The following is an 18,035-nucleotide window of genomic DNA, read 5'->3' as shown; positions in this document are numbered from 1 at the left end:
AACCACCTGCAAGTGTAAGGGAATGTTAGATGCCAGGGAGGGCCAGGACACATGAGGTGGGGGAGGGGATGCTCTGGCAGCTTCCCAGGCTCTGCCAGCTAATTGCTCCTTTGGACTCTTTCCTTGTGCTGGTGACACCTCCCTGCAGGCGGTGGGTCTTTACCTGCCCAGCCCAGAGTGACAGGAAGTGAGAAATCAACCAAGCCGACCACAGTGCATGTGCCCCACCCACAGCCTCTTCTGGGAAAATCTGGGGATTTGCAGAAACTTTCTAGTCAACCCAGAAGGTTTTCATTGACTCCTCAAAACCTCAAAAGTCAGAGGGGACTAATGGGTCTGGGAAATACTTGGAGGCTTGGAGAGTAACAGGCACAGAAGGACAGACAGGCTTTAATGACTCCCAGGGAGGAAGGAGAGCTGGTGTCCTTGGGGGACTGCTCAGTCATAACAGTGAGGTGATTCTTTAACAGTAGGGACTAGGGGGGTGGGGGGCTGCACTTTGCTCAAAATCTTGCTGGCAATGCTAATTAGCTAGGCCATTTCAACCTCACCGGGCCTTGTTTCCCCATTTACTTCTTTCCTATCACACAGGGGTTTTTGAGCAGGATAGACAATGTAATGGTTATGAAAGTTCTTGGAAAAGTATAAAGTTCAGTACCAAAACAAATTATCACAATATATTATTATTAATAATAATTTACCCATCTCATATTTAATACACTTAAAAAGTGAAGCGTTTCTTCAGATGACACACGACAGAGTCCAGCCTGTATGATCAAAATGATACGCCATGTCTCGATTTCATTCTTGTTAATATTTCATGATGAGTTTAATTACTTCTGAATTGGGCAAATGGAGTATGTTCTGTGTGTGTCACTTCCCTTTCTCCTCAGGGAATGTTGCATTTCTTAATAATGGTGTCATTAGTGTCTAGACTGGCTGAAATAAACAAAGCCCAGTTTGAGCATGTAACCCTTTCCTGGCCTGTGCGCAATGGTTAATAAAAAATGCTTAGCACTAACGTGTTCATGTTGAATTCTTAGCGGCCCCACTTACCAGTTGATGAGATTCCAGGAATCTTTTGTGCGGCAAGAAAAAGGTCATCAATGGGGTCAACTAAGTGCTTGATGTTCATCTTCCTTGCGTTGTAGTAATTGCCGTCAGCAGCCCTTCCTGCACGCTCGATGGCCACCAGATGGTCAAATCTGCCCGGAAGCAATGGTGGTAAGTCTTCACGGGGAAAATGGCAGCTTCGTTGGCTCTAACCTGTGTGTCCGTGTGAACGACCCTTGGTTTCTTAACTTGACTCCTTTAATCCTATGAGCCTGACTGAGGCCTGCTTTGTGCTGGGTGTGTGTGTAGGGGTGTGTGTGTGGGGGGGGGTAAGTATGGGGGTGGGCATCACAGGGAACTAACTCACTACATTGTTGGTGGTGGGGAGACACAGCCCAGCTCTGCTGCCAGAAGCCTGAGGAGTTCCCGGGACCTCCACACAGGTAAAGCTGGGTCCTTCACTACACTGACTGTGTCACAAAAAAGAATTTCAGAAGAAGTCAGAATGAGGCCAAGTTAGCAAGTCTATTCGGGGACAGGAGACAGTACCTGTTTCAGATTTAACTAGGAGCGTTTATTCTCCCTCTCTCTCCTCCTCACCTCTCTCTCATATACATGCGCGCACACACACACACACACACACACACACACACACACACACACACATGCAGACCACACACACACACGCACACACATCACATGCAGACCACATACCACACACACACACACACACCACATGCATACCACACACACACACACACACCACATGCATACCACACACACACACACACACACACACACACACACACACACACACACCACATGCACACCACACACACACACACACACACACACACACACGAAAAGGACAGTACATATCCCAGGCATGGATGTAGGTGTCTCAAGAGGGATAACAAGATTCAGGTGTTTTTAGTGGTGATATATATGATAGATATGATTTTGTGGCCAAATGATAGAGCTCAAAGAGTATGATCTACAGCAAGGCTGTAGAGATTAAGCAAAGTTTAAAAGTTAAGTCAAAGATGTGAGTTGGTTTACTTATTTTTTTAAAAATTCCTTTGGTAAGTGAAAACTGTAAGATGGTTTTATAAGATATACTGCTTGGATGAACTAAAGGGTTGAGGGGATTGCTAATATAGACTCCAGTTCACAAACATCTTGGCCCTGAGTAAGCATAGCTTTTTGTTTGTTTTGTTTTTGTTTTTCTTCCTTGAGCTAAGGTCTCATGTAGCCTAGGGTGGCCTCTAACTTGCCATGCAGCTAAGGATGACTTTGTAGTTTCATTACTGGTTTTTTTTAATTTATTACTACCATTAATGTGTATGGATGAAGTGTAGATGCACACGTGCCACAGCAAATGGGGTGGAGGTGGGAACACAGCTTCCTTCCACCTTATGGGGATTTTAGAGGTCAAACTCAGGTCATCAGGCTTGGTTGCAAACACCCTTACCAGTTGGGCCATCTTGCAGGCCCCTGAACTGTTACAAATTACTTATTATTATCAATGTGTATCTGTGTCCACATATATGTGTGTGTATGTGAATAGGTACATGTGTGAGTGTAAGTGCCCATAGAGTTGAAAAGAGGGCATCAGATCCCCCCAGATCTGGAGTTATAGGCGGTTGTGGACTGCCTCATGTGGGTCCTGGGAACCAACTTTGGATCCTCTGCAAGAGCAGCGAATGCTCTTAACCACTGAGCCATCCCTTCAGCCCCAGTGTGAGCCATTTGAACTTTGTCACTTGTTTTCAGTTTCTCTCTGGGAGACTCTGGAATGAGAGCTGCTTTCCTTTCCCATGCCCCTTAATTTTCTCCATCTTTCTATCCTACCCCAACAACCTTTCTAACAGACATTTGGATCTTCTTCAGTTTAACAGTGTCAGAAGCTGAAAGGTCGGGAGGCCGATGGTCAGGGTAACTGGGGGTCCTGAGAGTCACTAATACTCTATCCAATGCCCCGTAACCAGCAGGGTCCAGTTGGAGAGGAACTAAGTGTTGGCTACTATGGACCCATTTCACACCTTTTCACTTCTCATTCACACCGCAGACATTGAACAACTAGGAATGAATTTAAAGGAGGGAAAAAATGAATGGAACATGACATGAACTCCTTAGGAGACAAAGAGATAGATTAATAAGGGCATAAATGGCATGGCGGTCAAGTGGTTGTGGAGTCCTTTCATGTAGGTCACACTCTGGGTCTTCCTGTCACTGGCCTTGGGAGAGTTGTTTGGTCTTTCTAACCACACATCACCCTTTCCATCTGCAACACATCATGCATCTGCAGGATATCACACTTATGCAGGACATCACACATCTGCAGGATATCACACATCTGCAGGGCATCATGCATCTGCAGGTACATCTATAGCATTGATGGGATTAAAGAAGGTGCCTGTCATGGAACCTGAAGCTACTTAGAGCTTAGTAAGTGTCAGCTGGGATTGCTATTGCTGTTTTTATTATCAGGAATGTTTTAATCTTATTTCATTTTTATTTTTGTGTATGTATGTGTATGCCTGCTTGTCTGTATATGAACCGTGTGTGTGCAGTGCCTGTGGAGGCCAGGAGAGGGTGTCAGATCCCCTGAGACTTGATTTACAGGCAGTTGTGAGCTAGCCAGTGTGGGTGGTGGGAGCCGAACCCAGGTCCTGTGCAAGAGCAGCAAGTTCTCTTAACTGCAGAGCCTTCTCTCCAGTCCTGTTAGCAGAAATGCTGTTTTAATAATCCAAAGTGAGAACACAAAACTGGCACTTTCACATCTCTAAAAGACCCACAGTGGATTTCTTCAAAATCTCAACTCCATGATGGACTAGTATGGCCATTCTTCAAAATGTTGAAAACAGACTTCTCACATGATGCAGAAATTCAGCTTCTGGGTACACATTGGAAAGAACTAAAAACAGGGACATAAAGAAATGCTTATGTGCCCTTGTTCTGAGCATCACTATTCAGAATAAGTGACATGGTGGGGGGGGTTGTAGTAGAACAAAACGAAAGAGAAAGTGCCAGAGTACATTGCACATAGAGCCCATCTGAGTCCTGTAATACTGAGAGTCAACACTGGTTTTTAAATGTCTATCTCAGTTATACACATGTACTGATATGCAAAATGTGTTGTTGTGGGTTGTTTAAAAAGTGCACAAAGTACTGTACAAGTTATAAAATCTGAAACATACCACAAAAGGGGGTTTTCAAAATGACCACAAGACATAGTAACACACACACACACACACACACACACACACACACACACACACACACACACACACACAGGCTGGGGTGGGGTGTGGATAAGGAAAGCAGAGGGAGGGGGGGAGGAAGTGTTTTAAGAGGGCAGTTTCCATCACTCTACAATGCTATTTCTATTTTGTTTCCTAAAAGTGTTGGCTACCTCCAGTTGAAAAGTTTGACTACTGTCATGACCCCGTTGTTGAGAGACTGCTAACTTGCTTTCTTATTTTGTCAGATATGAGTGCTATCTCTCCCTGCTGGCATGGATATATTTCCAGACATGCTCTATGGAGCCCTAAGTAGACCCTGATTTCCCCAACCTCATGGCTAATATAGAACTCTGGCTTCCTGGGCTGATGGCTTTCTTTTCTTCCATAGGATGAGTTGTATGGAAACCTTGTCAGCAAGGTTACAAGGATGTGGTCTTCCCCAACCCCATGCACTCAATCTGGGGTACCATATACATACCTTGGAGACTTGGGGTCCCCATCTTTGCACAAAAATGCCTGAGCATCTTCCATTGATCCACTCTGGTAAGTTAATGTGGGGATTGGTATCTTCAGAACACCTTCAGAATAAAGACAAAGGGCAGCCACATCAGTGCTGGGGTTGCACCACGCTTGTGGAAAGCATCTTCGGACAGTAGTGTAACCATTATTGAGAGGTGTCCTTCCTAGAACACTTTGTTAGGATTAGAGGTTGGTAGGTTTACTTTTAGTCCTGACTAAACTCCAGAGTTGGCAAGGGATGGAGGGTTAAAATGGACCAGTATAGACCTGGGGTATGTGATGTGTAAGATGCCCCATGAGACAATGTCAATGGAAGATCAATTCTGGCCCACTGCCAGCAAGAGTGCCGTGTACTCATTTAGATGCCCACAGGACAGTGTGCCATGTTCTTTACATGTATGCTCTCATTTGATTTTCATAATCCTATTCTATAAAGTAATTATTATTTCCAGTTTATAGAAGAGGAAAACTGATGCTCAGAGACACTAAGGAAGTTGGTCAGGGTCAGATAGAGTATATATGTTGGTATCACAACTCCAGGTCTGTCTTAGTTTAATTTCTGTTACCGTGATAAAACACCCACCAAAGGTGAAGAAAGGGTTAGTTCAGTTGACAATGCTAGTCCACAGGCCAACTTGATCTAGATAAGTCCTCAATTGAGACTCCTTTGTCAGGTGACTCTAGGTTGTGGCAAAGTGACATTAAAACCAGCCATTAAGTTCCTACCCCCAGATCTTACCAATTCCCTCTGCATTTGAGCATTCCTTCAGGGGAGACCAATAACAGCTGAAGTAGAGTCCAGAGACTCAGGTTAGGTTCTTGTATGGCAGTGGTTTACAAACTGAAACTGATTCTTCAAACAATGTTTTATGATTACACAAATAATACACATTATTGTAGGTTATGTGGAAAATATATACATATCCCCCAAATGAAATTCATTTGGTTTTCATGAATCTATCCCCCAGCAGTTTGGGGAAGGATCCTGGCTTATTCACGGGCCCAGGGCAAATTGTCAAGCAGAAGGAGGATGGCCGACAGAGTACCCTGTACAGTGCCCCTGGACCCAGGACTGAGAGGCATGTGACTCTGGCTAGGCCACATGAACTCCTTGAGCACCTCCTCTGTGAAGTAATGGCCACCTGCTCACTTTGCTGGGGTGGCACTATGATGGCCTTGTTACCTGTCAATTACCTGGCTGGGATCTGATGCAAAGTGGGACTAAGTAAAGGCACTCCTCGCTTCCCTGGCCATACTGGGGGTCAGATTCTAGTCAGGGGAGTGGGCACCAGGGAGCCCGGGCAGGCACCTGAGCCACATGTCTGAGAAAGAACACACAAGACCTTTGTCGAGGTGGATCGGGAGACACTGCTCCCTCCTGTGAGCTTCCGAGCACAATCCTTGCTGGGTTTGCGCCCACGAGAGCGGAGAAAGGACTATGCCTTTTTTTCCCCCCCTCTACGTCATTTCCTAGGCCTCAGCAAAAAGACTAAAGTAGTTTCACAAACAGGTCCAGTTGCTTCATCCAAATGTAACAAAAGTTCTGCAGAATCCAATAAAGCAGTGACACAATGATGCCCTCCATGGCATGGTGCAGGCCAGACAGTTCTGAGTCCCTGAGAACACCCAGCTGAGCTCTCGGGAGAGGAACAAGACACAGCGCTCTCTGTCTCTCTCTGTCTCTGTCTCTGTCTCTGTCTCTCTCTCTCTCTGGAGAATAAATGCTAAGCATAGCCCTGGTGAGTGTCACATGGCACCTGCTGTTGGCCCTGGAGCAGAGTTGACATGGTCGCCTGTCCCTCAGTTTCCTGTTCTGGTCCCTCTAGGATTCCTTAATGTCTCCTTTCCTCTTGTCCTCTGGATGAGAGGCCACAGGGTGCAACCCTGGCTTCTTTGTCCCTGCTTATCCCCCCAGTGGTCTCCCTGAGAGCTTCCACTGTAGAATTCACCGTGTGTAACTAGGCTCCGCTTCCTTCTTCACAGACCACACACCTGCCTCCACTCATAACAGTCCGGTTGCCCTGCAGCCAAGACCTGAGATGGGTGCAGGTGGTTGCTTGGAAGACGGTGCCAAGAAGCTGAGGGAAGGCACAGGGGGTGCGAGGAGGGGGGTGTGAGTTTTCAGGATCACTGTTCTTAAAATTGGCATCTCCTGTTCACTAAGATATGTGTATCTCCAAGGAGGCAGGGGACTTAGCCTCTAGATCCTGTCCCTAATAGGCTGAGGGTGTCATGGGGCAATTACCCCCACTGTCCTAGGTGGCATGGGTTCACATAGCTTTGATCCTTCAGGGCACTGACGGGTGGTGGGAACCGGTCACTGTGTGGACAATAGTAATTGGTTTGATCCAGGACTTCCAGGAACCTCAGTGTCTCTCTCTATAAAATGAGACCCCTGTTGCTTAGAACAAAGCTGTTCTGAGCTTCAAGATAAAATGGCCTGTCACAAGGACACATTCTGCGGTTGGGTACATGGCTGAAGGTCCAAACATTGATTTTCTCAGGTCTCTGCCGATAAAGACCTGCTCACGGAAATGGCTTGAGCCCACGTCCTACTCACCTTCCTTAACGGCATCTTCAACAAGCCTTGTGTGCAAGTTCAAGGCTCTCTGGTCTACCACCAGGGAGGTCTCCTTCCCCAGAGCCTGCAGGAAGGCAGCTAAAGCAATGGCTCCTGGTGGGCCATCTGTCTCCTCTGGGGGCTCGTGATTGAAATGCGTGGGGAATCCAGTGGTGACTAGTACTGAGCGGGCATGGGACAGTGACAGAGCAGCCTGCAGCAGCTCATCCTTACGTAGCAGGTGCCTGATCCCTCGGTTACCTGAAATCAAAAAATAAAGCAAAATAGCTAGATGATTGTGTTTAAGGTAGAAACACTGATAGTTTGAGCTGGTTTTGGTTCAGAAGTAGTCATATGGAGGGTTGTGGCAGACTGAACTGTTTATAGGGATGCATTCCCATCTCTGGTCTTCCTGCCTCCCACCTCTCTCTTAGCTAGGGTGGTCAGAAGACTTGCTCAGTCTCACGGAGCTCAAGGAGACAGTGGTGCCCTGCTGAGCCTGGCCCTGTACTTCCCACGTGTTTCTCCAAGCACACCTGCCCTCTTCTTGTCTGAAATGTTGATCGCTACAGCATGATATGATGGCAGAGTTTCTGGGCCCCCGAGAGGCTGAGTAGAGCAGTGCCCCTCTCTACTAATCCAGAACTCTCTGAAGACCTGCCCTGTGCTGTTACATGGAGGCAGCACAACCTTCTACAGCATTTGAACGTAGCCTGTTGAGGCTCATTTGTTAGACTGGTTTAGCAAAACCTAACAAACAGAAGAATGTATAAAGAGGAAAGGAAATGGTATGCATTCATTGGGACGTTTCCCCACGAGCCCAAGACAAGGTCTGCGGTACAATTATTCCAGGAGACCATAATTCCAGAAAACACAGCAGAAGATGAGACCCAGAAAAACATGAAAGGATTGAGAGTGAGCCAGTTAACCCTAAGGCAACTGGAACTCTGTGTTGCTTGAGAGCCACTAAGAAGCCTTGGAAGATGCACCCTAGACCTGCCCTATCAGAGGACCAGAGGCTACCCACTTGTTCACAGGCTTCTGTCCCCTGTTGGGGGGAACTTCATTGCACTCATTGGACTGTGCCTCCTATAATAGAGAGAGAGGTAGACTGTCCTCTAGTGGAGGAGTCGAGCAAATGGGGAGCCATCCATCACCTCTGTAGAGGAGCTCAGTCTCAGGCAACACAGATGAGGGCAGCAGCTAGTGCTAAGGTTGGTCAGCCAGGCCCAGCTGAGCCACACCACTTCCTGACTCTTGTCCCTACTGGCATGCCTCTGTCCACCGTCATGTCTCTCCCGACGAGTGCCATACGGAGGCAGAGTGTGACTCAGCATGTCCACCGAGCTGAGCTGCCTCAGAGCAGGCCAAAGGGATGGGAAGGGGCGTCGGCTTGCAGTTGAGGTTCACAGAGAGAATTAAGGATGCTGGGTTTGCATCCCCACTATGGAGGCACCACTCCAGACCGAGTCAGGAACAGTTCCAGTGCAGGACCTGGCACATGATAGCTGTGTGTCCTTCGTTCTCTATCTGGGTTTTCCTACATGAAAAACGAGGCGGGTAGCGAGATGGGGGAACTCTGGGGAAAGAGACTCTCAACCACTGGTTGTTGGAGTGGGGACTGGAAGTTGGGGCCTGGGAGATGATTTTTTTTCTTAGACTTTTTACAATTCTCTCATCTGGCCTCTGGCATCCCTAATAAAGTAGTCACAGGTATGTGTAAAATTAAATTGTGGTATTGTTTATGGTATCCAATAATGGATTATTAGTCAAATGGTGGCATACTCACACAATGAAATTTTAGCCAATCAAAGGAATGTCGTGAACTGGATGTGGTGGCTCTTTCCTGTGATCCCAGCTCTCCTCCTGGGAGACTGAGGCAGGTGGATTGCAGAGAGTTCAAAGCTAGCCTGGGCTACAAAGTGAGACTCTGTCTCAAACAGACAGACAGACAGCCAGTATGTAGATGTTGTAGAGATCATTTCATGATATGGAAAGTTTATTAAAAAGTCCTAAAATAGTATCATGGTGGGGTTCCATTACATATATTCCTGTATGCAAAGATTTGAGACCAAAGAAAAGGACTTTAATGGCAAATACAAGCCTATTAATAATTTATTGATTGTGATGGATTCTGGTATTTAAAAAAGCGTGTGGGTAGGTGTGTGTGTGTTTGTATGTGTTCTTGTGCATGTGTGCTTGTGTACATGTGCATATGGAGGCCTGAGATTGATGCCATGTGTCTTCTTTGATTGCTTACTCCATTTCCTTTCTTTTCTTTTCTTTCTTTCTTTCTCTCTCTCTCTCTCTCTCTCTCTCTCTCTCTCTCTCTCTCTCTCTTTCTTTCTTTCTTTCTTGAGGCAGGGTCTCTCACTGATTTGGCTAGGCTGATTAGCCAGTGAGCCTCAAGGATCTACCTGTCTGCCTCCTTACTTTTGGGATTCCAAGCCCACACTGATGTCCCTGCTTCCTACATGTATGCTTGGTACTGAAGCCAGCTCCTCCCTCTGCTGACACGGCATGCCTTAACTAACTGAGCCATCTCCTCGGGCTCCAGGACTCTGGTCATTTTTATTGATTCTTCACGTTCATACACTTTCCTTCTATAACATAATTTTATTAATTAATTAGATTCACTTTTGAGACTGGGTCAAACCCCGGTCTTGGATTAATGGTCCTCCTGCCTCAGCCTCCTAAATACAGGGGTGAGAGGCATGCACCACCATCATGGCTATTTTCAAGTGTCTTCTGATGTTCCTACAATAACATTGTTGACAAGATAGAGAAGAATAACAGCATTTTATAAAATAAAATTGGGCATAACATGTTTATTGGAGTGTGAGGAGTACTAAAGAGAAAGAGGAGAGAGTTTGGGCAACTGAAAGCTGTGTGTGTATGATGATTTTACTACCCGTGCAAAAACCATTACTATAAATCTTGCACCCTCCATATCCTCCAGACACCTCAAATGCAAGTCAATATCCTCTTTAAAATGACTGAGTGGCTCTATTAATAAGCTCAGTGAGTAATGCCCAGCACAAAGTACACCGTCATTAATCTTACATCTGCTTATTTGAGTGGGAATCAAAATCGTCTATTGTTCGTGCAGATTAAAGATGGTTTTTCACAGATGAAATCAGCACATCAGACAGTCATAAATCTGCCTCCACTGGGACTCATGCTTCAAGCCTCAAACCCCAGTCTGCAGGAGGGCCTATGGGAGGCGCTGCATCTGACCTTTCTGCTCACCCATACTAGGCAATGGGTGAACCGAGGGGGCAGTAAATCTACTGTCAACTCCTTCATTTAAACTCAGAGCTAATCTCAGAGTTAATAATTCATCTTTCCTCATGACGCCATGTTAAGTAGGGACGCCATCAGCTTGGGTAAGACTGTCTGGGAGGGAGAAATTATTATGGAAAAAAAATTAAAATACCTACCCAGGACAGTGTGGGAGTATTCTTTTAAAAAAAAAACTCATGTATTTACTTGTGACTCTGTGTGTGTGTGTGTGTGTGTGTGTGTGTGTGTGTGTGTGTGTGTGTCTGTGTGTGCACACACATGCATGTGCCTATGTGTGTGCTGTAGCATGCATGTGGAGGTCAGAGGACAACTTTTGGGAGCTGATTCTTTCCTACTACATGGGGCCTGGGGGTCAAATTCGAGTCATTAGCTTGCTAGCAAATGTCTTTAGCCACTGAGCCATTTCACTAGCCCTGGACATACTCTTTTTAATTGCCCAGGCAAGAATACATAGGACTCTATATGCACCTGCCATGAGCATGTCCTTAGAGGTGTTTCTGTGGTAGGCATATGTGATGAATTTACTATGTATTTATATGTAAATATCAGTCTCTCCAAATTAAAAATGAAGCAAAAACAAACAAACAAACAAAAACAACCAAAAAACCCATGCTGGATAGTTTATTGGAAACTTGACAATTATCATTATTCCAGCCCTAGGGGACAGAAGCAGTCATCTCTAAGGTGTGCTACTTTGAGTCCTCAGGCTGGCCAGCAGGGGTCGTCAGACTCCCAGGGGTTTGTTTCACAGCACCGTGGGGAGGGTCATTGCTCTCTTTAGACACTCTTCAGAGGTAGAGCTCTGTGGTTCCTGAGAGTCTGACCCAGGGAGTCTCCTCCGAAGGCTAGCCTAACCCCTCTGTGCTCCCTGGGTCCACTCTTACTGATCCTCACATGTGTTGGAAAATGGGAATGAGTAGGACTTTGGGAAAGACCACGTAAGTCCCAGACATCGCCAGATATTGGAGGTGTGGCTACCCTCCAGTTCTAAGAACACCATTCATGAGAAGATACAGGAGGAATGGAATATTCTAAGGAACACTAGAGAACTTTTTAACTGCGTGGGTGAGAAATGACACACCATTTGTATAAAGATTCTAATTTATACAGCATGTATAAACCATGGCCAACACAGTCAGTGGACAAGGGTTCAATATCTACTCCAACCATCTACTGGCAATGTGGACTGAGCATTTCTTAACCTTATATGCTTTGGTTTCTTTTATTAACTGAAGTTACTAAAAACTGTCTCATAGAGACACTAGAGCACTTACTAAGATGGAACATGCATTTACTGATGCCCACCCAGCAGGGAGAAACTGCGGCACAACCAATGTTCTTGCTTTTCAGCACAACCCTGGCAGGGTGGTGTGATTGTCGGTAGTCTTGTTGCACTGATGAGGAAAATGAGGCAGAACTATACAGCAATTGTCGCATGAGGGTGGGCCGCTGAACTATCTGTACCATGCATCACAGTGGGGGACACAGCGCCCTCTGCTGGCCACCTGGGATTAGAACTGCATTTCCCAGATGCAGACCCACCGGAAATAGACCTCCTAACTGGAATCAATAGGCTTCCAGGATGTCCCACCAGCCTTGTCCCATGCTTAGAAAGCTGGTGGCTAAAGTGGGTGGTGGTGGTGGCGGCACATGCCTGTAATCCCAGCTCTCAGGAGGCAGAGGCAGATGGTTCTCTGTAAGTTCAAGGACAACCTGCCTGGTCTACTAAGCGAGTTCCAGGACAGCCAGGGCTGTTACACGGAGAAGCTCTGTCTTGAAAAACAAAAAACAAAAAACAAAATGAAGGAGAAGAAGAAGAAGGAGGAGAAGAGAACGAAAGGAAGGAAGGAAGGAAGGAAGGAAGGAAGGAAGGAAACTGGTGGCTTATAAACTGAAGAAGAGCAAGGGCAGTTATTTCCCTGAGATACAAATACAGTATACTGTCAGGCCGCACATGCTGTGAGGCTATAGCTGTCTGGTCCCACCACTGGGCTCCCCAAAGGAAAAGCAATCTTACGCCTCCAATCCTGACACTCAGTGTTTAAAACATGCATATATATATATATATATATATATATATATATATATATATATATACATACACACACATCCATATCCCCAGGGCATTGGCACTGAAGGAGAGAATTGGGGATATTAATAAATACACTTGTAACTTTGTTGCTGTTGTTTGTTTTATTGAGACAGAGTCTCCTGTAGCCCAGGCTGGCCTCAAACTCGCTATGTAGCTGAGGATGACCTTAAACTCCCAATCCCCCCGTGTCCATCTCCGAAGCACTGGGATTCCAGACATGCATCAGTTTTATTGACAACTTCTGGAAAACAGTGGTAGTTGCTTGTTTAGAAACACCCACCTTCCTGTCTGTTTCCCCTCAAAGATATATTTACCTGCAGTGTGTGTAAGTGTACCATGTGCATGCTGTGCCCATGGAGTGCTGGATCCCCTGGAACTGGAGTTACAGATGGTCATTAGCCACAATGTGAGTGCTGGGAATTGAACCCTGGTCCCTTGCATAAGCAGCAAATATGCTTAATTGCTGAGTTATCAGTTATCTCTCTGCCTTTAACAATCTTTTTTTTTTTTTTTTTTTCTGGTGCTGGAGACTGAAGTCAGGCTTTGTGTGCTCCGGGCTAGCACTCCCTCACTGAACTATACCCCAGGCCCTTGTTACTTCCTACTCATGTGGCCATTTGATTCTGGGTGGCAATTCACCGAGCTAATAACGTTCACACGCTTAGTATTGGAATTTAGAAAAATGGCGGCCATGAAGAAAACCAAAATCACCCATAATGTCCCCCCTACCTACAGACTCTGTGATGGTGTGCTAAGAGTGGCCCCCATAGGCTCATGTGTTTGAATGCTTAGTCACCAGGGAGTGGAACTGTTAGAAGGATTAGGAGGTGTGGCCTTGATAGAAGAAGTGTGTCCCTAGGGGTGGGCTTTGAGGTCTCAATAGCCCATGCTAGCCCTCCTCCTCAAAACTACTTCTCTAGTACCATGCCTGCCATGCCTGATGCCATGCTCCCCACCATGATGACAATGGAGTAAGCCTCTGAAACTGTAAGCAAGCTTGTAACTTGAAATCTAATTGGTCTTTATATATATACATATATAAAAAAAAAAAAACAACCCAGGGCCGGATAGTGGGTAAATGCTGAAAGATCAGAGAGACAAAGGAACAAGCCACTGCCACATCTCACCTCTAGGACTCCTCAGCCTGCAAAGCCTTCAGCGGAAAAAGCTTTAGTTCCTGTCTCCTCACATCTTATATACCTTTCTCCACCCAGCCATATTGCTTCCTTCTTAGTGCTGGGATTAAAGGCTTGTGACTCCCAAGTACTGGGATTAAAGGTGTGTGCCACCACTGCCTAGTTTTTCTCCTAGACTGAATCAATCTCATGTAGTCCAGGGTGGCTTTGAACTCACAGAGATCCAGACAGATCTCTATCCCCCAAGTGCTAGGATTAAAGGTGTGTGCCACCACTGCCTGGCATCTATGTTTAATCTAGTGGCTTGTTCTGTTCTCTGATCTTCAGGCAAATTTTATTAGGGTACACAATACATCACCACACAAGCTCCCAATTAAATGCTTTCTTTCATAAGGATTGTCTCGGTTGTGGTGTCTCTTCATATCAATAGAACTGTGACTAAGATAGGCCCTCAAAACCAGTATTTTGGTGAATTTGCTTCTGGTCTATTTGGGAATGGTGCAAGCTTTAAAAAAAAAACTCTTCTAAGTTTAAAAACTTATATGTGTGTTTGTATGTGTGCATGAATGTGTACTCACACATGCCATGCTATGCATATGGAGGTCAGAGGGCATCCTATAGAAGTGTTCTTTCCTTCCAGTATGTGGGTCCTGGGGATGGGACTCAGGTTGTCTGTCAGTCTTGGCTACAAGGACCTTAATCATCTGAGACACCTTGTAGGCCAGTGTAAGCACACTATGCTGTGGATAGTTTAGACAGTTTATATCTTGTCTTTTTCATGGAAGCCTTCAGTCAGTAGGTATAAATGTTTTAATTACTTATTACTTATTCATTATATATTTATTCTGTGTGTGGTATATGTAGGTGTACATATGGATGTGTGTGCAATGTATGTATGGAGGCCAGAGGTCAATGTTGGATGTCTCCTCAATCACTCAACTCCTTATTTTTTGAGATGAGTCTTTCACTGAACCTTGAGCTCCTTGATTTGGCTAGGCTGGGTGGCAAGAAGCTCAGGAATCTACCTATCCCTATAAGCCCCAGCACACACACACACACACACACACACACACACACACACACACTCACATACTCACACACACAGTCACACATACATACAAAATCATACACACACTCACATACACACACATACTCACATGCACACTCACATACACACATACAGACACACACTTGCATGCACACTGACATACATACACACTCACACATACGCACATGCATACTCATATACACACATACTCACAGACACACACACATAAAATCATACATACACTCACATACGCACACACACAGGCACACACACACACACACAGGCACACACACACACACACACACACACACACACACACACACACACACACACACCCTGTACTGGGATTACAGATGTGTACTACCTTGCCCGAACCTTTGCATGGGTTCTCGGGATCTGAACTCAGATCCTCATGCTTGAGCAGCAGGCACTTTCCCACTGACCCGTCCCCCAGCCTTGAACACTTTGTTCTTACCTGGGTCTATGGCGATTGTGGACTCCAGCTCTCTGATCTTTTGAGCAGCAGCGGCTGACACTATACTGTAATGCAAAGGGTCTTTGGAAATGGCGTGGACTTCCAGAACCATCTCAGGGGTCTGGCAACTGGCTGGAGACACAGGGTCCTTCAGGATCATCACCGTGCAGCCTGGAGTGCTGGTGAAAGCCAGTGGAGCCTCTGGAACACAACAGGTGGGGCTGTGACGTCACCCCACCAAGCCCAGTCCACAGTGGACAGGGAAGACGGCCCTGGCACCAACCCTCTCCACAGAATTCGCTATGCTGTATGCTGGCACCAGTCAGAAGGAGCTGGCTCATGGCTAGACCGAGTTCTAGTTAAACAATTGCCTCCACTTTTTAGGAAAGTGGAGGTGAGTATGGAAAAAAAGCGAGGTGCAGCCACAGCTGGAGCAGCAGCGCTCAGAGGTCCTGTCCGTCACGGTTACAGATATCAGAAAGCACTGACTGAACCCTTCAGTGTGAAGCCACTCACTGTCCCTTGTAGCAGATGGTAATGTATGGAGTTTCCATTTTCTCACAACAACAAAACCCGCTCCCGAGGATTACAGCCCTAAACAGACACTAGCATCCTCCTCAGAAGTGGCTGCGGCATGGACGATGCATTCAAGTTTCAGGTGGGACTCTACCCTCACTACGCATATCTGTTACGTTATCAAATAATGGCTGTGCCTTGTCTGTTGGTCAGTACTGAGCTGGGAAGTACAGGTACAAGTTCTTAGCAAAGTGCTGGGTACTGAGTAAGCACCCAGTAATGGTTTGCATTAGTGAGACAGGCACTGAATCATCTCTTGGTCCTTGTGCCTGGCTTCTGGGTGCTCACTACTTAGTACATTGACTTTCTTCCATCTGCCTTCCTTGGTATCACTGTTGTATTGGAGTACTTAACCTCCACCCAGCTGTGTGCTCCTCAAGATGAGGCACCATTGTTCTCGACTGCGGATTCCCACATAATGCCTTGCACATAGTAGGTGTTAAATAAATGTCCGTGTGAGATGAATAAATGATAAATTAGATTTCACAGAAACTGTAACATTTCTTGGACTTAATAGAAAGCCAGAGTCGGCTAACATTCAACAGGAGCATCTACTGATAGATACATAAGCTTTGCTTGTGACCTCTAAAGGGTACAACTATTGACTCTGAGAAATGGTTACGTGTGTGTGTGTGTGTGTGTGTGTGTGTGTGTGTGTGTGTGTGTGTGTGTCTTAGCACCTAAAAGTGATCACTTGGCAGCCAGGTACACCCAAGAGCAGCGGGCTCAGAATGTGGTGCAAGGCTTTGCCCTCATCAGTTGTATGGGGTGTGCAGCAGTGACTCCATTGCTAATAAAATGTATATGCTGAGGTGTGAGAATGATTCCCTGTTGTCTCTGACCGGTGGTGACGCGTCTTCTCATCCACAAGCCATACACCGTCAGATTTAAGAGGGCTAGGGTGTGTTGGGATGCTCCCAGCTGTGAGATCTACATTACAGGCACATCCCCTGGTGGAAGGCAGGAGAGCAGCCAGCCTGCCGTGCTGGGGTATATTTACTACCTGTGGTGGCTTGAAAGAAAATGACCCCTAAAGGGAGTGGTACTAATGGGAGGGGTGGCCTTGTTGGAGTAGGTGTTGGAGGAAGTGTGTCACTGTGGAGGTGAGCTTTGAGGCTTCATATATGCTCAAGCCATGCCCAGTGAGATAGTTCACTTCCTATTGCTTTTGGATCAAGATGTAGCCAGGACTATGTCTTCCTGTACACCACCATGCTCCCCACCAGGATGATAATGGACTGAACCTCTGAAACTGTAAGCCACCACCTCAGTTAAATGTTTTCCTTTGTAAGAGTTGCCGTGGTCCTGGTGTCTCTTCACAGCAATAAAAACCCTAACTTAGACACTGTCTGTGTATGGAGTATGCATACCTGCCCCCTTTCCCTATTCCATACCTAGAAATGACTACAAGCTCCCCGAGGACATTGCATTCTTAAGATCTGAGCTCATACCTGGCATACAGTAGGTACTCAGTGCATAGACTTTTAATTAAAAAGCAGAATCCCATGGATTGTGCCATCTACGTCTTGTCCCCATATCAGGAAGATATTCTGATAGCTGAGCTCTCATGAATGCTGTTAAAGTAAAATAGCACTAAACTGGACTCTTTATAGTGGAATGGCTGACCTGACCAGAATTTTCCAGTGTCTATGACAATGGTCTGCAATGGTTACTACTATCAGTACTTCCATAACATTCCTGTTACTGGGGACCAAGGGCTGCTCTCTTACGTCTGTTCATTGTAACATTAGTCTAGTCCTTTTGTGTGGTGTGGGGAAGTGCTGATGATACTGCTTTTAATTCTTAGTACCCATTCAACTACTGGTTGAAAATATTAAAAAAGAAGCATATTTGTGCCTGTGGTGAACACAAATAGTTTTTTTTTTCTTCTTGTCATTCACCCTTAAGAACACAATATAATGGGCACAGAGAGATGGCTCAGCAGTTAAAAATATTTGCTGCTCCTGCAGAGGACTTGGGTTTGGTTCCCAGCACCACATGGCAGCTCACAGCTGCTTGTAACTTCAG

At 45.9% G+C, this 18,035-nt stretch overlaps 2 protein-coding genes and 1 long non-coding RNA gene across 9 annotated transcripts in view; 2 read left to right on the top strand and 1 right to left on the bottom strand.

Annotated features, from left to right (window-relative positions):
- Positions 1–18,035, bottom strand: part of Dglucy (D-glutamate cyclase) — a 132,693-nt gene that overhangs the window by 15,367 nt on the left and 99,291 nt on the right. For 6 of the 7 annotated variants that reach the window (XM_052738781.1, XM_052738783.1, XM_052738777.1 and 3 more), the window contains 4 exons: positions 15,432–15,632; positions 7,378–7,638; positions 4,777–4,876; positions 1,057–1,205 (listed from right to left, as the gene is read on the bottom strand). In XM_052738781.1, the coding sequence (XP_052594741.1) occupies positions 1,057–1,205; positions 4,777–4,876; positions 7,378–7,638; positions 15,432–15,632 (711 nt within the window). The remainder of the gene's footprint in view (positions 1–1,056; positions 1,206–4,776; positions 4,877–7,377; positions 7,639–15,431; positions 15,633–18,035) is intronic. The other variant, XM_052738782.1, reaches the window with a different exon arrangement.
- Gpr68 (G protein-coupled receptor 68) overlaps positions 1–18,035 on the top strand; it is a 106,097-nt gene that overhangs the window by 51,289 nt on the left and 36,773 nt on the right. The gene's annotated exons all lie outside the window — the stretch shown is intronic.
- On the top strand, positions 1,156–11,060 carry LOC128110850 (uncharacterized). The gene is made up of 3 exons (XR_008218355.1): positions 1,156–1,224; positions 4,687–4,841; positions 7,812–11,060. It is a non-coding gene; the product is annotated as an uncharacterized LOC128110850 (long non-coding RNA).

This window comes from Peromyscus californicus, unplaced genomic scaffold (assembly GCF_007827085.1).
Source record: "Peromyscus californicus insignis strain IS unplaced genomic scaffold, ASM782708v3 Scaffold_15__1_contigs__length_86483966, whole genome shotgun sequence".
NCBI lineage: Eukaryota > Metazoa > Chordata > Mammalia > Rodentia > Cricetidae > Peromyscus > Peromyscus californicus.
This window is presented reverse-complemented; position numbering and strand designations above follow the sequence as displayed.